The sequence below is a fragment of the Thamnophis sirtalis genome, unplaced genomic scaffold (assembly GCF_051295495.1).
Source record: "Thamnophis sirtalis isolate CommonGarterSnake01/CBP01778 unplaced genomic scaffold, rThaSir2_p1.2 scaffold_9, whole genome shotgun sequence".
In the NCBI taxonomy this organism is placed as follows: domain Eukaryota; kingdom Metazoa; phylum Chordata; class Lepidosauria; order Squamata; family Natricidae; genus Thamnophis; species Thamnophis sirtalis.
Genome location: NW_028261389.1, coordinates 10342719 through 10360916, shown reverse-complemented (window position 1 = coordinate 10360916; position 18198 = coordinate 10342719). Strand labels below are relative to the sequence as shown.

General features: G+C 43.3%; 1 protein-coding gene across 5 annotated transcripts in view; it reads right to left on the bottom strand.

The window, feature by feature from the left end:
- Positions 1-705: 705 nt before the first annotated feature.
- The window catches only part of LOC148044036 (solute carrier organic anion transporter family member 1C1-like), a 37302-nt gene continuing 19809 nt past the window's right edge, over positions 706-18198 (bottom strand). For all 5 annotated transcript variants that reach the window (XM_087722791.1, XM_087722789.1, XM_087722793.1 and 2 more), the window contains exons 8-15: positions 16637-16879; positions 15083-15247; positions 9926-10121; positions 8563-8728; positions 7443-7618; positions 5995-6059; positions 3869-3986; positions 706-1950 (exon numbers count right to left, since the gene is read on the bottom strand). In XM_087722791.1, coding sequence (XP_087578917.1) covers positions 1731-1950; positions 3869-3986; positions 5995-6059; positions 7443-7618; positions 8563-8728; positions 9926-10121; positions 15083-15247; positions 16637-16879 — 1349 coding nt within the window. In that variant the 3' untranslated portion in view covers positions 706-1730. The remainder of the gene's footprint in view (positions 1951-3868; positions 3987-5994; positions 6060-7442; positions 7619-8562; positions 8729-9925; positions 10122-15082; positions 15248-16636; positions 16880-18198) is intronic.

The window sequence follows — 18198 nt, the reverse complement described above, 5'->3', positions numbered from 1 at the left end:
CTTTCTTCTCTCTATAGCCAGGTTCCCGTGGTGGGTTTCAATTTATTTTATTACTGGTTCGCTCATGTGTGCGCAATGCTTCTGCACATGCACAAAAGCATCTGGGCGCATGGGTGGAGCCTTTTGCTGCCACCACTACCAGTTTGCCCAATCTGGAGCAAACCAGCAGAAACCCACCTCTGCCAGGTTCATGTAGCAATAGCAATAGCAGTTAGACTTATATACCGCTTCATAGGGCTTTCAGCCCTCTCTAAGCGGTTTACAGAGTCAGCATATTGCCCCCAATAATCCGGGTCCTCATTTTACCCACCTCGGAAGGATGGAAGGCTGAGTCAACCTTGAGCCGGTGAGATTTGAACCGCCGAACTTCAGCTAGCAGTCAGCTGAAGTGGCCTGCAGTACTGCACTCTAACCACTGCGCCACCTGGGCTCCTTATGAACCATAAACTACTGTGTGAAAACCACAAGCTATTGTGTGAAAACTATTTTGTGGAAACCAAATTATAAATTAACAAGGGGAGGTTAGTTTATAATTTACACAATCATTTCTGTAGGACAAATTGAAATTAAACTCCTTTGTAATCTACGGATCAGTGTGTTGTGTAAACGCAGCTGAAGTCTCTCTTAAGTTACTAAGTGAAAAAAGGTGAAAACAGCTGTAAACTCATTAAAAGGCTAAACAATGAAGTGATAGAAACCAAAAACATCAGAATAGGTCTTTTCAATTGTGTGTTTTCACAGTGCTCTGGTCCAAAATATCTTTGGTTAGTTTATGGCTTATGCTGTTATAAGAATCAAACTCGAAAATTTAGCTTATAGTTCAGTCAAACAAACAAACAAACATAGAATATTGAGTTAACTTAGGAAACCAAGGTTATCTGCTGGATGTGACAGTCATTATCTCTTGAAAGAAAAACATGTGATATCTGCTGTTGTGGCACTTTCACAACTTGTGAATCATATACACTGGCCATTTCCACACTGCAATAGCCAGCAATTTGCACAGTGATTGTTTCGAGGAACTAAATTAGCCAATAAACTTTACTTGTGTAAACTTTGGGTAGAGCATGGGTGTCCAATCCTGGCAACTTCAAAACCTGTGGACTTCAACTCCCAGAATTCCTCAGTGAGCATGGGGAATTCTGGGAGTTGAAGTCCACAGGTCTTAAAGTTGCCAAGGTTGGACACCCTTGGTGTTGAGATCCCAGATCAGAAAGGAAGAACATTTTCCAGAAGGGAAACATTCCTTGGAAATTTAGCACTGAAGAAGGACGAGGAGAAGTTGTTTAAGTCAACAAAATTATCTCCTCCATGGTTTCATTGTGATGCAACACAGAGTTCACATTTTGTGTTCCCAAAACCACATCTTCCTTTTCCAACTTCTACATCCTTGTTCCAGACTTGACATGGCACTGCCCAATTTTAACAAGCCCTGTGGTTTATGAATTCCCATGTCCACCATGTTTCACCCAGGAGTCATTTCACAATCTCAGTTGGATCATTAATGGGGTCTCCTCAGATATCTTCCTCGGGATCTAAGGCCTTCTTGAACTTAGGCTGAGTTCCAGATTCTTCTTTCTGAAGTGACACTTGATGCTAATGTCAATGTCTATCCCCAATGATTGGCAGAGCTTTGGCTTGGCCAAGGAATAGTATGGTTAGGAGAGCCACCGTGCTCATGATAAGTCCATAATTGGTAGCCATGTCAGCATGAGCATCCAAGACAATTTTCAAAAAAGAGTGTCTCCAGTGACTTGCACCTCCTTGTGAGCGGACACTTCTGTCTTTGGACTAATATTGGGCAACTTAACATCAGGTACTTCACCAGTTTTGATGCCCTTCGTCATTTGATTGCCTTGCCTGCAACGTCTTATGATTAAACTGCAAAGGATGATATAAAGAAAGAAGCTTCCAAATCTTAGTGCAGTAATGACCCCAAGGTAGACATTTCTAGGAAAGGGGATAAAAAACAGAGGGAGAACAAGCTGAGTTGGAACAGAGCAGAAATGTTTCCCAGATGTAAAGGTCTAGCATCTTCATCTTTGGAGATCAATAATGACCTTAGCCTTTCAAGAGAAATCAGGAGATTCAGACTCTACACATTCACATATCAGGCAGTCATGTTTTGCCCAATAATGGTTTATTTCATAAACCACAATTAAATAGGTCCATATCAGAGTGTTAACAGTAGCTAAGTTCCATAGTGCACTCTGACTAGTTTGGGTTTAGTGTGTTGTGTGAACCTAGAGTAAAATTATGGAGCTATACTACAGTCTCAATTCATTACTGAATTGTGCTCTCATATCAGTGGTGGGTTGCAGGCGGTACGCCCCGGTACGGACGTACAAGAGCCTGCCCGGACCACCGGATACCGCTCCAGTATGGTGCTCTGGAGGGTGCCGCCCACGCTCCTTACCGTGTTTTAAAGCTTCTGGTGCTTCCGCGCATGGCGCATACAGCACTTGCGCAATACTCCGCCAAACACTCTGGAGTGTCACAGAGGTTGCAGAAGCATCGTTTGCAGCTACAACGCATGTGCACACCACGCGTGGAACATCCATGTGGGTGTTGCCAGGTCCGGAACCCACCACTGTCTCATATTCTTTTTCTTTCCTGTGCATTTCTTTCTATCAATGTTCTTGCTTTTGTCCTTTCCTTCCTTCTTCCTTCCTTCCTTCCTTCCTCCCGCCCTCCTCCCTCCCTCCCTCTCTCCCTCCCTCCCTCCCATCCATCCATCCATCCATCCATTCTCTCTTTGCTTCCTGTCTTCCTTTTTTCCCATCCATCCAACACTCTCTTTGCTTTCCTTCCTTCCTTCCTTCTTCCTTCCTTCCTCCCTTCCTCCTTTTCAACTTTCAACTTTAATAAGATTTGTATGCCGCCCACTCCCTTGGGACTCTGGGTGGCTCGCAACAAAAGTAAAAACATATAAAAATTTTAAAAATACAATTATTAAAATTAATCTACCATCCATTCAATCAAGTGGGGCTGGAAATTAATCAACAGCCCCAGGCCTGCCGGAACAGCCAGGTCTTGGTTGCTTTATGGAAGGCCGGGAGAGTGGTAAGGGTCTGGATCTCTGCGGGTAGCTCGTTCCACAAGGCCGGTGCAGCTACAGAGAAGGCCCTCCCTCGGGGAGCCGCCAGCCGGCATTGTCTGGTCGAAGGCACCCGGAGGAGGCCCAACTTGTGCGATCTTTTTGGTCGTTGGGAGGTGAATGGCAGGAGGCCATTCATCTCTCACTCTCTCCCTCCCATCCATCCATCCATCCAGCCATCCATCCATCCAGCCATCCATTCTCTCTTTGCTTCCAGTCTTTCTTTTTCCCCATCCATCCAACACTCTCTTTGCTTCCCTTCCTTCCTTCCTTCCTTCCTTCCTTCCTTCCTTCCTTCCTTCCTTCCTTCTTCCTTCCTCCATTCCTCCCTCTCTCCCTCCCATCCATCCATCCATTCATCCATCCTCTCTTTGCTTCCTTTCTTCCTTTTTTCCCATCCATCCAACACTCTCTTTGTTTTCCTTCCTTCCTCCCTTCCTCCCTTCCTCCCTCTCTCTCTCCCTCCCATCCATCCATCCATCCATCCATCCATTCTCTCTTTGCTTCCTTTCTTCCTTTTTTCCCATCCATCCAACACTCTCTTTGCTTCCCTTCCTTCCTCCCTCCTTCCCCTCCCTCCATCTCACCGAAAGCTAGATTAATACAAATAAAAGACCTGTCAACATGTAACGTGTATTCCCTGAGAGGACTCGCATCCTTATTTAAAGTGTGAGAATAGTGCAGAGATTTACTCATCCACCCCCAACACAACAGAAATCCACAATTAAGCCCATTTTAGACTGTAGACTCTTTTCCTCCTTTGATGTTTACCTGAATGCTTTGGTGTCATATACCCTGCAAGCCCCAGATCCCCCACAGGTTTTCACACCCCATTTCAAGCAGGTCTGGTCAATCAAAGCTCCAAAGTAAATTGGTGCAGGAAGCCCTCCTGAAAGGACAAAAGAGACACACGTAAGACAGGCTTATTCTGCAAGGTTTGAGAGGAACAAAAACTCAGTGACCGAGTATGTGCAGTGAGAACTTAATGGCTTATGTTAAACTCCTTTAAAAAAACCTACAAGGAGTAGGAAGTGCTAAGGATCTTGGTTGGAGTCGTATTTCCAGACTCTGCAGAGACTATTGGCTGTATGTATAAATAATGTGGAATGGACATCCTGTTCTAACTTCTGTCCCCCGGTCACTGCAAATGATGTCTACAGAGACATTTTGATCCTTTCAAGATGATGTTCTTCTGTATAAATCACCTGAGCCAGGTAATAAACTCTCTGGTTCAGTTGGTTCATAATACAGATAGTCTCCAATCTAAACCAGAATGGAGTCTGCCAATTATGGTATTAAGTCATGACAGCCATACAATAAGTTACTGCATGACCATTTTTAATGATCTATTTTTTGGGGGGGGATCACCACAGTTGTAATGCAAACCCATTATGGGCTAATTTTTGCTGAAAGACAGAAGTAAATGCCAATTTTCTACAAAAAACATTGTAAAATGATGCCGCGAGACTATGGGACACTAAAAATGGATGTAAATGTTGGTTGGCCGGGTCATAAGTACCTATGGGAAGGTCTGTCATAACTTTGAACGGTCTCTAAAGGGTTGTAAATTGAGGACCTGTAGATGCTCATTTGGTGCCCTATACATTTTCTTCTTTTTTAATAACTTTACTGGTGGAATGCTGAGATGCAAACCCTGATCAATTTGAAGATCAATTAGGACCGCCATCTTGTTTATTTGGTTGATTACCAGATTAGCATTTATTTTAAAAGAGTGCAGCAGGGGTTTCCCTCACGAAACATCACATGGAGGACAACGGTGAAATAATGAAATTGATAAATGGTTACGACTCCCTCCTCTTTTTTATATGTCTGATGGAAAAAAGGAGCAGGTGGGGACTATCTGTGCAGGTGTGTCTGCCATCTTGAATTATTTCACCATCACTTCCCTATGGATTTCAATTGGGACTCTGTCACTCAAGAGAGGTTAAGAAGATGGAGTGACAGTAGGCTACGATCTGGAATTATTTGACCACTGCTTCCCTATGAATTCTCTTGGGATTCTGTCAATCAAGAGAGGTTAAGATGAAGTGACAGTAGGCTGCCATCTTGAATTATTTGACCACCGCTTCCCTATGGATTTCTTCCCTATGGATTTCAATTGGGATACTATCAATCAAGAGAGGTTAAGAAGATGGAGTGACAGCAGGTTGCCATCTTGAATTATTTGACCACCGCTTCCCTATGGATTTCTTCCCTGTGGATTTCAATTGGGATACTATCAATCAAGAGAGGTTAAGAAGATGGAGTGACAGCAGGTTGCCATCTTGAATTATTTGACCACCGCTTCCCTATGGATTTCTTCCCTATGGATTTCAATTTGGATACTATCAATCAAGAGAGGTTAGGAAGCTGGAGTGACAGCAGGTTGCCATCTTGAATTATTTGACCACCGCTTCCCTATAGATTTCAATTGGGGTTCTGTCAATCAAGAGAGGTTAAGAAGAGGAAGTGGAAAGTAAGCTGCCATCTTGAATTATTACTCCTAGAATTCTGTCAGCCCAGAGAGGTTAAGTAAGTGAAGTGACCGCAGCAAAGAAATTGTCCAATGGCAGCTTGCAGTCTAGACTGAAGAAGCCCTGTCTTTTCAAGTCTGGCCTTTTCAAGAAATTGCCAAAGTGGTCCAGAGGTCTTGCTTAAACTGAGCAAGACTTAAGCAACCATGAGCACAAGAGAAGATTAAAAGAGTGGGGTGCCTATTCCTTCATCAACAACAGCTTTAAAAGAGGTGTCCAGAAATTGACATTATCCAGATGATCAGCTTATGTTACTCTTAGGATACCACATGACTCAGTTTCTCTCCAAAATGTTGAGCATCTCATGGATAATAGGTAAGATTATTTGTTTAAAAACTAGAATGAAATCTGGAATCTGTTTACCAAGGACTCTTCCAAATAAAGCTTCAATGCCCACAGCAAAAGATTTCAAATCCGGTGAAACCGATCTGGAAAAAAGATGAGGGGGAGAAGTTCAAATGTGAGTTTAGACAAGGAACATTGAAATAAATAAATTCTAGAAGGAAGGCGGAAAATAAGATTGTAAATATTGGTTGGATATTTTTTTTTAAAAAAAATCTTTCTTTTTCTATCATTGTTTTTCTGGTGTTTTTCCTTTTTTCTTTTTTATTCTCTTTCTCTTTTTTATTTTTTTATTTTTTGCTTTAGATTTGTGTTTTGGTGAGGAAAAAAATCTTAATAAAAATAATAATAATAATAAAGAAAGAAATGAAAACCGAAAACAAACTAGTTGGCATAATTTCCTGGTATGGTTCAGAATTAAAACCAACTGGAATGTGTGTAATCAAATACCATCTCAGTCCTGACTCAATTTAAGCACAGGCTTAAAGCTCACCCATTGAAAAAAAAAATCCATCAGCATAAATTAAATATCCTTAAATGCAAACATAAATAAAATGTTTTCTTCTTATCCTATTTGTTAAAGTCATTTTAATCTTTGTATCATTTTGTGGAGTTTTTAAATTTTATTTTAGGGTGTTGCTATTCACCCTCAAGCCTTTGGATTAAAAATTAAATAAATAAGTGTGGGCAAATCCTGGTGACGTGAAATTACAACTTTTGATTTTGAATCCAGGTTGCACTAGCATTATCACTTTGACTTATATACTGCTCTACAGTGCTTTACAGCCCTCTCTAAGTGGTTTACAGAGTCAGCTTATGGCCCCCAACAATCCAAGTCCTCATTTTACAGACCTTGGAAGGATAAGTCAACCTTGAGCCTGGTGACGATCAAACTCCCTGCAGTTGGCAGAATTAACCTGCAATACTGCATTCTGACCACTATGCCACCATGGCTCATGGTAGCCAAAAGTCTGTCTCTCGTAACTTAGAATGATTGTTAGACAATAGCAATAGCACTTAGACTTATATACCGCTTCACAGTGCTTTACAACCCTCTCTAAGCGATTTACAGAGTCAGCCTATGGCCGCCAACAATCTGGGTCCTCATTTTACCCACCTTGGAAAGATGGAAGGCTGAGTCAACCTTGAGCTGGTGAGATTTGAACTGCTGAACTGCAGCTAGCAGTCAGCTGAAGTAGCCTGTGGTACTACACTCTAACCCCTGCACCACCAGGCCATACGCTGAGGACTACCTGTATTGAAGCTGGCAGAATAAATAAAAGGAAATAAAATACAGTAATGTGTTTGAAATCTGAGAACTGCCTTTTGACACTCACATGGAGCGGCAAAACAAGCAACAAATGGAAGGGTATGATTTTATGGTATTTTTACAGTATTAATTTTTTATACCGGTTTGCCCCTCCGGAGCTTTAAAAAAGGACGGAGGAAAGAATGAAAGAAGTCTTCACCTAAACATAAGCATATACGTTGGCGTTGCTCCCAAAGAGAAGATAAATGCAATTATGGACAACAACGCTAAAAAGTAAGGGAATTCTTTTGTACAGTTATCCCTTGGACATTGGCCCAGCACTGCTGAAAAATTACCAGCTCCTGTAACTCCTAGACAACTGCAGTTTTTAAATACCTGCAAGATAAAAGAAAAATAAAGTAAAGGCCTAGAATGGTCTACATTTCCAAATCTCTACCTGAGTGATTCTATGCAAGCAATGTAATTAATGGTTTCTAGGAAGGTTAATCATCTCCAAAGTAACAGAATAACTGAATTAAAAGAGACCTTAGAGGTCTTCTAGTGCAACCCTTGCTTTCCCCACGTGGAGTATAAAAATAAGGTAAATTATCATTTAAAAACAAGAGCTTGTTCTCTGCCCCTAAGCATCCATCAACTACATCAATGAAACTTGCACCACAGGGCATCACTTGTACAGGAAAGCCACAATAAATGTATCTGCTTTATGAATTAGGTCCTGCATCAGAATAATAGAAAAACAGAGTTGGATATGGATGATAGATAGATAGATAGATAGATAGATAGATAGATAGATAGATAGATAGATAGATAGATAGATAGATAGATAGATAGATATTGGATGATAGATAGATAGATAGATAGATAGATAGATAGATAGATAGATAGATAGATAGATAGATAGATAATGGATGGATGATAGATGATAGATGATAGATAGATAGATAGATAGATAGATAGATAGATAGATAGATAGATAGATAGATAGATAGATAGATAGATAGATGGATGGATGATAGATAGATGATAGACAGGCAGATAATGGATGTATGAGAGATAGATAGATAGATAGATAGATAGATAGATAGATAGATAGATAGATAGATAGATAGATAGATAGATAGATGATAGATGATAGATAGATAGATAGATAGATAGATAGATAGATAGATAGATAGATAATGGATGTATGATAGATAGATTAGATAGATAGATAGATAGATAGATAGATAGATAGATAGATAGATAGATAGATAGATGATAGATAATGAAACTAATTTCTTTTCCATTGTAGGCATATAATATAACATCTCTGCATTTACCAAATCCTTTCCACTTCCCACGGACGTTTTGCAGCCAGCTAAACATGGGTTCATGTAGGTGATACCATTGTCTCCACAAACTGGGTCCCAGTGGCTCGCTTCACAGCCACAGTTAGAGTTACAAACAGATAACGGCTTCTCTTTGTAGAAGGACACTTCTTCGATGCTACAGGAATAGTGATGGTGCCGTTAGCAATCCAAAGAGGGAAAGATAGACCTTATTCACAGCCAAAACAATGCCATCCATGCATAAGAGGTAAGAATGAGAGGTTGCAGAAGGATAACAAAGTTAGAAAACAACTCTTGTTGCAAGAAAGAGGGATCTCCAAAGAGACCAATAAGACTGAATTATTCCAGAAAGGACACTTCTGAATCTGTTGGAATGATGATTGTCGTCCCCCCCCACCACTCACACCCTAAAACTGTGCTTTAATCTAATTTGTACCTTCTTATGGGAAAATCATCCAAGGGAAAGAGGTGTAAGCTTTCTACCTTATTCTCAGGGTGATTGAGGATTTCTTTCCAAATTCTCTCATTGGTTCCCCTTCCCACTCTGCCCTCAGCTTATGGATAGTCCTTGATTTCAACCACACAGTGAAAGCTGCCCATTATGATCATAAGTCATAATGGTTGTAAAATGAATTGGTCACATGATCGATCAGATTTTACTACCATTTTATGGTAGTTAAGCAAACACCGCAGGCATTAAGTGAAACCATGGCTTGTTATAGACGCAGTTTTTTCCCCAAAACCCAGAAATGCTGAACTGCGGTCATGTGACCGGAGGGGGACAACTGTCAGATCTTCAAATGCTGGTCATAAGGCCCCTTTTTGATTCGGCTGTAACTCTGAATGGTCGGTTACAAGTCAAGGACTAGCTCAGTGGTGTGGCTGAGCCGCTTTGCACCGGTCCAGGCAAACTCCAGACCTTCCGCACTGCCCTTAAAATCTGGCTGTCTCAGCAGGCCTGGGGCTAAAGACCCTAACCCCACCCGAATGGTATGATAGTTGTGTTTTCTTTTAACAATGTATTGTTTTATGTTCATAACTTGTTTTGTCCTCCCCTTCCCCTAACTTGTGAGCCACCCTGAGTCCCCTCAGGGAAAAGGGTGGCATACAAATAAATAAACTATAAACTATAAACTATAAACTATAAACTGGTTGTTAAATTACCACCTCGGAAGGATGGAAGGCTGAGTCAACCTTGAGCCTGGTCAGATTCGAACTGCCAAATTGCAGTCAGCCGGCAGTCAGCCTGCAGGACTGCATTCTAACCACTGCACCGCCGCGGCTCAAAAACATGCGCTAAGTGCCTCTCCTTCCCATCACCCACCCCCCAAAAAATATGAAGCAGGTGACAAACCCGGAGTAGTTGACGGTCAAACCAGCCACTTGAAGCACTTGGCAACTGGCAGCAAAGTAGAAGAGGTTTAACAGGAAGCCTGTCACGAAAGTGATACAGGCAAACTTTGCCATGGCGGCGATTTGCAGTTTGAACCTCTTGATGATAAAACCTCCCAGGAACATCCCCACAATGGTGATAGGTAAGACGATCACACCTGCGAAGGAGAGGGGGCAACGGCATCATCTCACGCATCATCACTCACCTGTCCTTCTTCAGAATAACAGCTACCATAAGTAGGGCTGGATTTTCCTATAGAAGGATAACTAGGCTTCAGCCTAGGGCCTCAAGATCAAGAGGGGCCAATATATTCAGCCGAAGCCTAATATATTGGAAGGTAATAGAAGTAAACAGAAGGGAGGAGTTGAGCGAAAGAAGGAGGAGGGTGGAGAGGGTGAGAGAGAGGAGGAGGAGAAGGAAGGGAGGGAATGGATGAAGAGAGGGAGTGATAGAGGGGGAGGGGAAGTAGGTAGTAGAGGGGTATGTAAGAAGGAAGAATGAAAGTTGGAGGGGGTTGAAAGAGGGTGTATGGTGGGCCAAGGTGGTATATTGGGTTTGTATTGTAGGGGGCATTTTCTATATAAGTGAAGGCTGTGTTTATTACTCAATGTTACATACTCCGGTCATGCACAGTAAACATGTGATTGTATAGAATGAAATGGAAATAAAAAATATTATGTATAAAAAAAAAAAGATCAAGAGGGGCCTACATTCAAATTGTTAGCAAAATTAAAATTACACTGTTCTAAAAACAGGGAACACTAAAACACTGAACCGAAAATGAGAAATTCTACGCATATGACTAATAAACAAACATAAAAATGTTATGGTTAAGATCGTTGCAGCGCCGCAGCAGTTGGGGAGCCCGCCCACGTTCCCGGCACCGGCGGTCGGGCGAGAGGCACGGCCGCTCCCAGTAGCCGCCCCGTCGACGCGGAGCCCATCAGCGGCCAGGCAGGTGCGGGCGAGGGGGCCGAGCCAGGCAGCTGAGCGCAGCAGGGGAGGCGGCTGGCCTCGCTGCCTTTGCCGCAGAGCAGAGCCGCCCTCCGTCGGGAGGCCAGCTATATATATTGATATATATTGATATATATCACAGTAATGATGTATTTTATTGTCTCTCATGTAATTTACAAACTTAAAAATGGGAGGTGAAAGGGCCTCATAAGTGGAATAGCCTAGGGCCTCTTTTCATCTAAATCCAGCCCTGACCATAAGCTATTGCCAGGAGTGCAGGTAGTCCTCCGCTTGAAACCGTTGGTTCAGTGAGCATTCAAAGCCACAACAGCACTGGAAAAAGGGACTCAGGGCCATGTTTGACACCAACGGCCCTTGCCACATGTGAACTGAACAACTGACTCATATTTATTATGGTTGCAATGTCCTGGGGTCACATGATCAGAGGTGGGTTCCTACTGTTTCAGACCAGTTCAGCTGAGTAGGTATAACTCAGCCCGACACCCCCCCTCCCAGAACTGGTTCTATCGGCGGCAGCATAGGCGCCACCATCTTGGTTCTTGCTTCTGCGCGTGCACAGAAGCAATTTTTTTACTTCTGCACATGTGCTCATAGAGCACATCAAGCGTACGGGCACGTGAAGCGCGCCCCTGAGCAAACCGGCAGTTGCACATGATCCCCTTCTGATGAGCAAAGTCAGTGGAGAAGCCAAAGCCACTTAACAGCGGGGTAACTAAGTTAACAACTCCAGTGATTTACTTAAGAACTGTGGCAAGAAAGGTCATAAAATGAGGCAAAGCTCCCTTTAACAACTGTCTTGCTTAGAAAGTTTGGACTCAGTTGTTGTTGTAAGCCAAAAAGTACCTGTAATACCATATTTTTCAGAGTATAAGATGCACCGGAGTATAAGACGCACCAAGATTTTGAAGAGGCAAATTTTTTTAAAAAGTTTTTGCCCTTTGCAGAGCCCGTTTTTCGTGAAAACGGGCCTGTTTTTTGTCAAAAAAGGGGCATGCATAGCCTTTAGGAGGCTTGCAGAGTGCTCCTTGGGGGGCTCGTGAGGGGGGGGCAAAAACAAGCAAAAACCAGGCTGTTTTTCGCTCATTTCTGCCCTCTGCAGCTCCCAGGAGGACACTGGAAGCCTCCTAAAGGCTATGCACAGCCATTTGGTGAAGGAGCAGCGTTTCGGGAGGCAAAAAATGCTGTATGCAGTGTATAAGACGCACCCAGATTTTCACCATCTTTTTTGAGGGAAAAAGATGCGTCTTATACTCTGAAAAATACGGTAATTATCTGCCTCATTTTGACAGGGTCACAGAAAATGCCAGTTGTGGGTGAGGTCAGAACCAAATTTGATGAGTCTGGCCAGAACCAGCACGGTTTTGGCGTGTATCCGAAGTCTCCAACTCCTGTAATCTCTATTGGTAGCTGCCAATCAGCTGCTATGATACTTGTTGTATTGTGCAATGGAGTTAAATAGGTAGATCCCCAATAAAGTCAAGAAAGGCATTCCTGAAGCTACTTAAACTTAACTGAAGTAGGTATCAAAGGTACAGTGTTTCTTGCCAACAGTCTTAAAACATACCATATTTTTGGGAGTATAAGACGAACCAAGGTTTTGAAGAGGCAAATTGTAAAAAAACGTTTTTGCACTCTGCAAACCTCCCAAAAATGTCCCGCTTTTTGCAAAAATGGGCCTGTTTTTTGTCAATAAAAGGGCATGCATAGTCTTTAGGAGGCTTATAGAGCAGTGGTCCCCAACCCCCGGTCCGCGGACCGGTGCCGGGCCGTGGAGTACCTGGCACCAGGCCGCGCAGCGGCCGGGGGCCATGCAACGGCCGACTCTTCACTCATGCAGCGCCGTCGCCGGAGGGGGGGAGCTGCGCGGAAGCACAGGAGCAAGTGAGGCGAGGAGGAAGAATCCCCCGCTACTACACCACCTCCGCCCCCTCCCCGAGTCAGCCGTCCCCTCAGTGAACGCCTCCGCCTCTTTCTCCTTTCTCGCCTCAGTCGGCTCGCCTGGAAGCGAGGCGAGGAGGGGGCGGACCATGCGCTGGAAGCGGAGCCCTTGGAGGCCCTGGCGGCTTCCCCGCCCGGCCTTGGCTTGTGAGAAGGAACGGCGGGAGAGGTAGAGAGAGAGAGAGAGAGAGAGAACGTCGGGCAGCCGAGGGCGGGGGGGGTCTTTTGAGGGGAGATGGGGGGCAGTGGAAAAGCGGCGGTCTTGCCCACCCCTTCCCTGCCTCCCGCCCGCTCCAGTTGCCACAGCCAGGGGTGGGGGCTCGGTGCCTGAAGTCTCTTGCCTCTCTTCCAAAATTTCGCCAACGGGCATCGGTGAAGCACGCACTTTCTCTTCCTCACAAAACACATTTCCTTTCCCCCCACGCGTAGTTATTGGCGATATGGACTCTTGGAGGCTGCGCTCCCGGGTCGCGTTTCCTTTTTGCAGCCCACGAGAATGCCTGGTTCTGAGCCTCAAAAAACGAGAGTTCTCTTAAGGCTGCAAAAAAGGAATATACTTTGGTCCTTGAAGCGCTTTTCCTGTTATTTGGACATTATATATATACGTATGTGCATACGTACGGTATGTATATATGCATGTATGTATGTATGTATGTATGTATGTATGTATGTATGTATGTATGTATATATATATATATGTCTGTAGTCCATAATATAGTGATGATTTAAAAAAAAATTAGTTGAGCACATGGAATCTTTTTTCTTTTAGTATATTTTGGAGGTGGGGGCCCACTTTGTTATTTAAGATAGTATCTCCTTTTATATATGGTAGTGAAGATACCTAATACTCCCACCCCCTATTTCCCCCACGACAATCAATGTGTCGTCGCGAACAACACCCCCCCACCCCTGCGCGCGCTCAGCGGGCCACGGCAAAATTATCAAAGGCTGACTGGTCCGCGGTGATAAAAAGGTTGGGGACCACTGTTATAGAGTGCTCCTGGGGGCTGGGGGGGGGTTAAAATTGAGCAACAAACGCCCCATTTTTTGTTCATCTCTCCCCCAGCCCCCAGGAGCTCTCTTCAAGGCTCCATATGATCTGCACGGCCATTTTGGTGAAGGGGGCGGGGTTTGGGGAGGCAAAAAATGCTGTATTCAGTGTATAAGACGCACCCAGATTTTCACACTCTTTTTTGAGGGAAAAAGATGCTTCTTATACTCTGAAAAATACGGTAGTTACCTGCCTCATTTTGACAGTGTCACAGAAAATGCCAGTTGTGGGTGAAGTCAGAACCAAATTTGATGAGTCTGGTCAGAACCAAAATTGAGAATGGCCGCTGTTTTTTTCTTCTAACACACCTGCATCCTCATTTCCTGCTATATTCTTTGGCCCTCTCTTCTATCCTACTCTTCTTCTTTCTCTCTGATACCCAACACTCCTCTCTATCCACGCAGAGTTCACTCTTGCAGGAAAATTATACCCAATATATCTTGTGTGCTTGCTCAATCTCATGGAGTGTCTATTAGTTTTGTGTAGTGGTTAAGGCACCAAATTAGAAACCGAGAGACTGTGAATTCTAGTCCCATCTTAGGCATGGAAGCCAGCTGTGTGACTTTGGGCCAATCACCAGGAGACTGTGAGCTCCAGTCCCATCTTAGGAATGAACGCCAGATGGGTGGCTTTGGGCCAATTACTACATGATGGTGAGTTGTAGTTCCATCTTAGGCATCAGTCAGCTGGGTGACTTTGGGCTAATCACTAGGAGACTGTGAATTCTAGTCTAGTCCTGCCTTACCCATGAAGCCAGCTGGGCAAAGGGTGAAATCCAGCAGGTTCTGACAGGTTCTTGAGAACCAGTAGTGGAAATTTTGAGTAGTTTGGAGAACCTGTAGTGAAAATTTTGAGTAGTTCGGAGAATCGGTAGTGAAAATTTTGAGTAGTTCGGAGAACCGGCAAATGCCACCTCTGGCTGGCCCCAGAGTGGGGAGGGAATGGAGATTTTGCAGTATCCTTCGCCTGCCACGCCCACCAAGCCACGCCCACAGAACCGTTAGTAAAAAAATGGGATTTCACCACTGCAGCTGGGTATCTTTGGGCCAATCACTCTGTCTCTCAGCCCAACACCTATCTCAAAGAGGAGTTGTTGTGAGGAAAATAGGAGGATGAAGATATATGGATAATAAAGAAAAAGGAGTTTCACCTACCAATAAGAAAAATGGCTCTTGAAACAGAGATGTTGAACTGCTGCTCCATAAACTTTGATTCAAAGGTTATTACACCAACCAGAGAATTGTATTGGAGGATTGTAAGGAACAAATAGATCAGGAAGATGGAGTTTCCAAACAGCTTTTTCAAAGTAGGAAAGAAATCTGGAATAGCAAAAGAAGAAATACCGTAAATAAGATAAAAGGATAAGCAAATTCAATATCAGGTCTATTTAGCCCTGAAACTATTTTTGATTCCTGTTCAAATTTGTAATGAAAAAGTATGATTTCACAAGGCGGAAAAATCATGGATTATAGTATCAAGTCATTTAATAAGTTGTTAATTAACACGATTGGAATAAAATCATCACAATAGTTAAGATTTATTGACATGATCAAATCCGACAGGACTAATTAAACATTATAAAGATAAGGTAAAGGTTCCCCTCACATATATGTGCTAGTTGTTCCTGACTCTAGGGGGCGGTGCTCATCTCCATTTCAAAGCCGAAGAGCCAGCGCTGTCCGAAGACGTCTCCGTGATCATGTGGCCGTCATGTCTAAACGCCGAAGGCGCACGGAACGCTTTTACCTTCCCACCAAAGGTGGTTCCTATTTTTTCTACTTGCGTTTTTACATGCTTTCGAACTGCTAGGTTGGCAGAAGCTGGGACAAGTAACGGGAGCTCACTCTGTTACGTGGCGCTAGAGATTCGAACCACCGAACTGCCAACTTTTCTGATCGACAAGCTTAGCATCAAAACCACTGAGCCACCGTGTTCCAATTGAACATTATAGCCCCAGTAAAATCGGTACCCGGATCAAAGTGAGTTAGCAAAAACAATAGCAGTTAGACTTATATACTTATATACCGCTTCACAGTGCTTTACAGCACTCTCTAAGAAGTTTACAGAGTCAGCACATTGCCCCCAATAATCAGGGTCCTCTTTTTACTTTTCTATTTCTTTCTTTCCTGCTCTTTCTTTTTTCCATTCCATTCCATTCCATTTATTGAATTTATAGGCTGCCCAATCCCGGAGGACTCCGGGCGGCTTACAGAAATAAGAAATATTAAAAAGGATTAAAACAAATAAGACACAACAAATTAAAAGAAGCACAACATGCAGCCAGTCTAAGCGGGGCTGGACCTCAATCCAGAGGTCAACAGCCCCAGGCCTGCCGGAAAAGCCAGGTTTTAATAGCTTTACGGAAGGCCATGAGAGTGGGTAGGGGCCGGATCTCTGGGGATAGCTCGTTCCATAGGGCCTGAGCGGTAACAGAGAAGGCCCTCCTCTTTCCTCTTCCCATTTGTTTCTATTAGTTTTTCCCTTTTAATTGTAATTTTTTCAATAAAATTATGTTTTAAAACTGAGCATGTTTCCCAAAAGGTCTTTTTGGAAACCATAGCCCTTTTCATTTGCATTTATTTATTAAACTGATATGCCGTCCATCTCACTCTAAGAAGTGACTCTGGCAATTGATTTAAAGATTGGAGAACACAGGTTTAGTTGCAAAGCTCAGAATGAGCTCCTCGTGGAGAGGTCATTAAACCCACCTTTTGCCACTTCCGAAACCTTTAGCTGTGTGTGTCTGGGAGCTTCCATTTTGTTCTGGCTGACTTGAGTGATCACATAAACCCCCGTTGACTTCTTAACAGCTTTTTCTTCTTGTTGTGGCAAAGAGTAAGGCAGGAACCAGAAAGGGAGAGATGACATAAAACTAGTGGCACCACAGACTAACATCCCAAGCCACCAGGCACCGACCCAACGTGTGTCTTTGGAATTGATGGTCAGTGTATCTAGGAGAAAAAAAAGAGGGGGGGGGAGACAAAGTTGCATATGAAATCTTTTACATTTTAGAATTTAGAATAACAGAGTTGGAAGGGACCTTGGAGGTCTTCTAGTCCAACCCCATGCTCAGGCAGGAAACTCTACACCACTTCAGACAAATGGATATCCAACATCTTCTTAAAGACTTCCAGTGTTGAAGCATTCACAACTTCTGGAGGCATGCTGTTCCACTGATTAATTGTTCTGATTGTCAGGAAATTTCTCCTTAGTTCTAGGTTGCTTCTCTCCTTGATTAGTTTCCACCCGTTGTTTCTTGACATGCCTTCAGGTGTCTTGGAGAATAGCTTGACTCCCTCTTCTTTGTGGCAGCCCCTGAGATATTGGAAGACTGCTATCATGTCTCCCCTAGTCCTTCTTTTCATTAAACTAGACATACCCAGTTCCTGCAACCGTTCTTCATCTGTTTTGGCCTCCAGTCTCCTAATCATCTTTGTTGCTCTTCTCTGCACTCTTTCTAGAGTCTCCACATCTTTTTTACATCATGGCGACCATGATGTAAAAAACTTCTATTAAGTATATCCCGTGGATTGATCAGGACTTAATGTTCATGGCATGTTTAATCTTAACTTGGTTTAACAACACGCAGTTCAGTTCCATTTGAACAGCACCTTATCAGCTCCTCTAAATTTTAAGGTGCTCCATTATCATAAGCAAAGGTTATGTTGTTTTATATGTGTATAATCTGGCCTCTTGCATAGTGTAGCATTCAACCGATTAGGCAGGCCCAGAAAGTGGATTCTTCCAATAACCAGATTACAGTGGTGGGTTTCAAAAAATTTTGGAACCTCTTCTGTAGGTCTGGCCTGCTTTCTGTGTCCACTGGCGGAACCTCTTCTAACCGGTTCGGTAGATTTGACGAACCGGTTCTACCGAATAGGTGTGAACTGGTAGGAACCCACCTCTGCTAGATTAAGTAGGTTAAATAGGTTGTTGCTTTTTGCTCCCACTCAATTGTGTCTGACTCTTACAGATGGCCTTGTGGTTTCCTTGGCAAGGTTTTTCAGAAGTGGTTTGGTATTGTGGCCTTCTTAGAGCTGGGACAGAGTGGCTGGCTCAAGGTCATCCAACTGGCTTTGTGGGTGAGACTAAAAGTCACCATCTCTAATTCGTTTTAATTAGAACTGCAGAAAAAACAATGGCTACCAACCTGCCTTCCATTGAGGACCTATACACTGCATGAGTAAAAAAAAAAAGACGAATGTGAAAATATCTACAGACCCCTCACATCCTGGACATAAATTGTTTCAACTTCTACCCCCAAAACGAT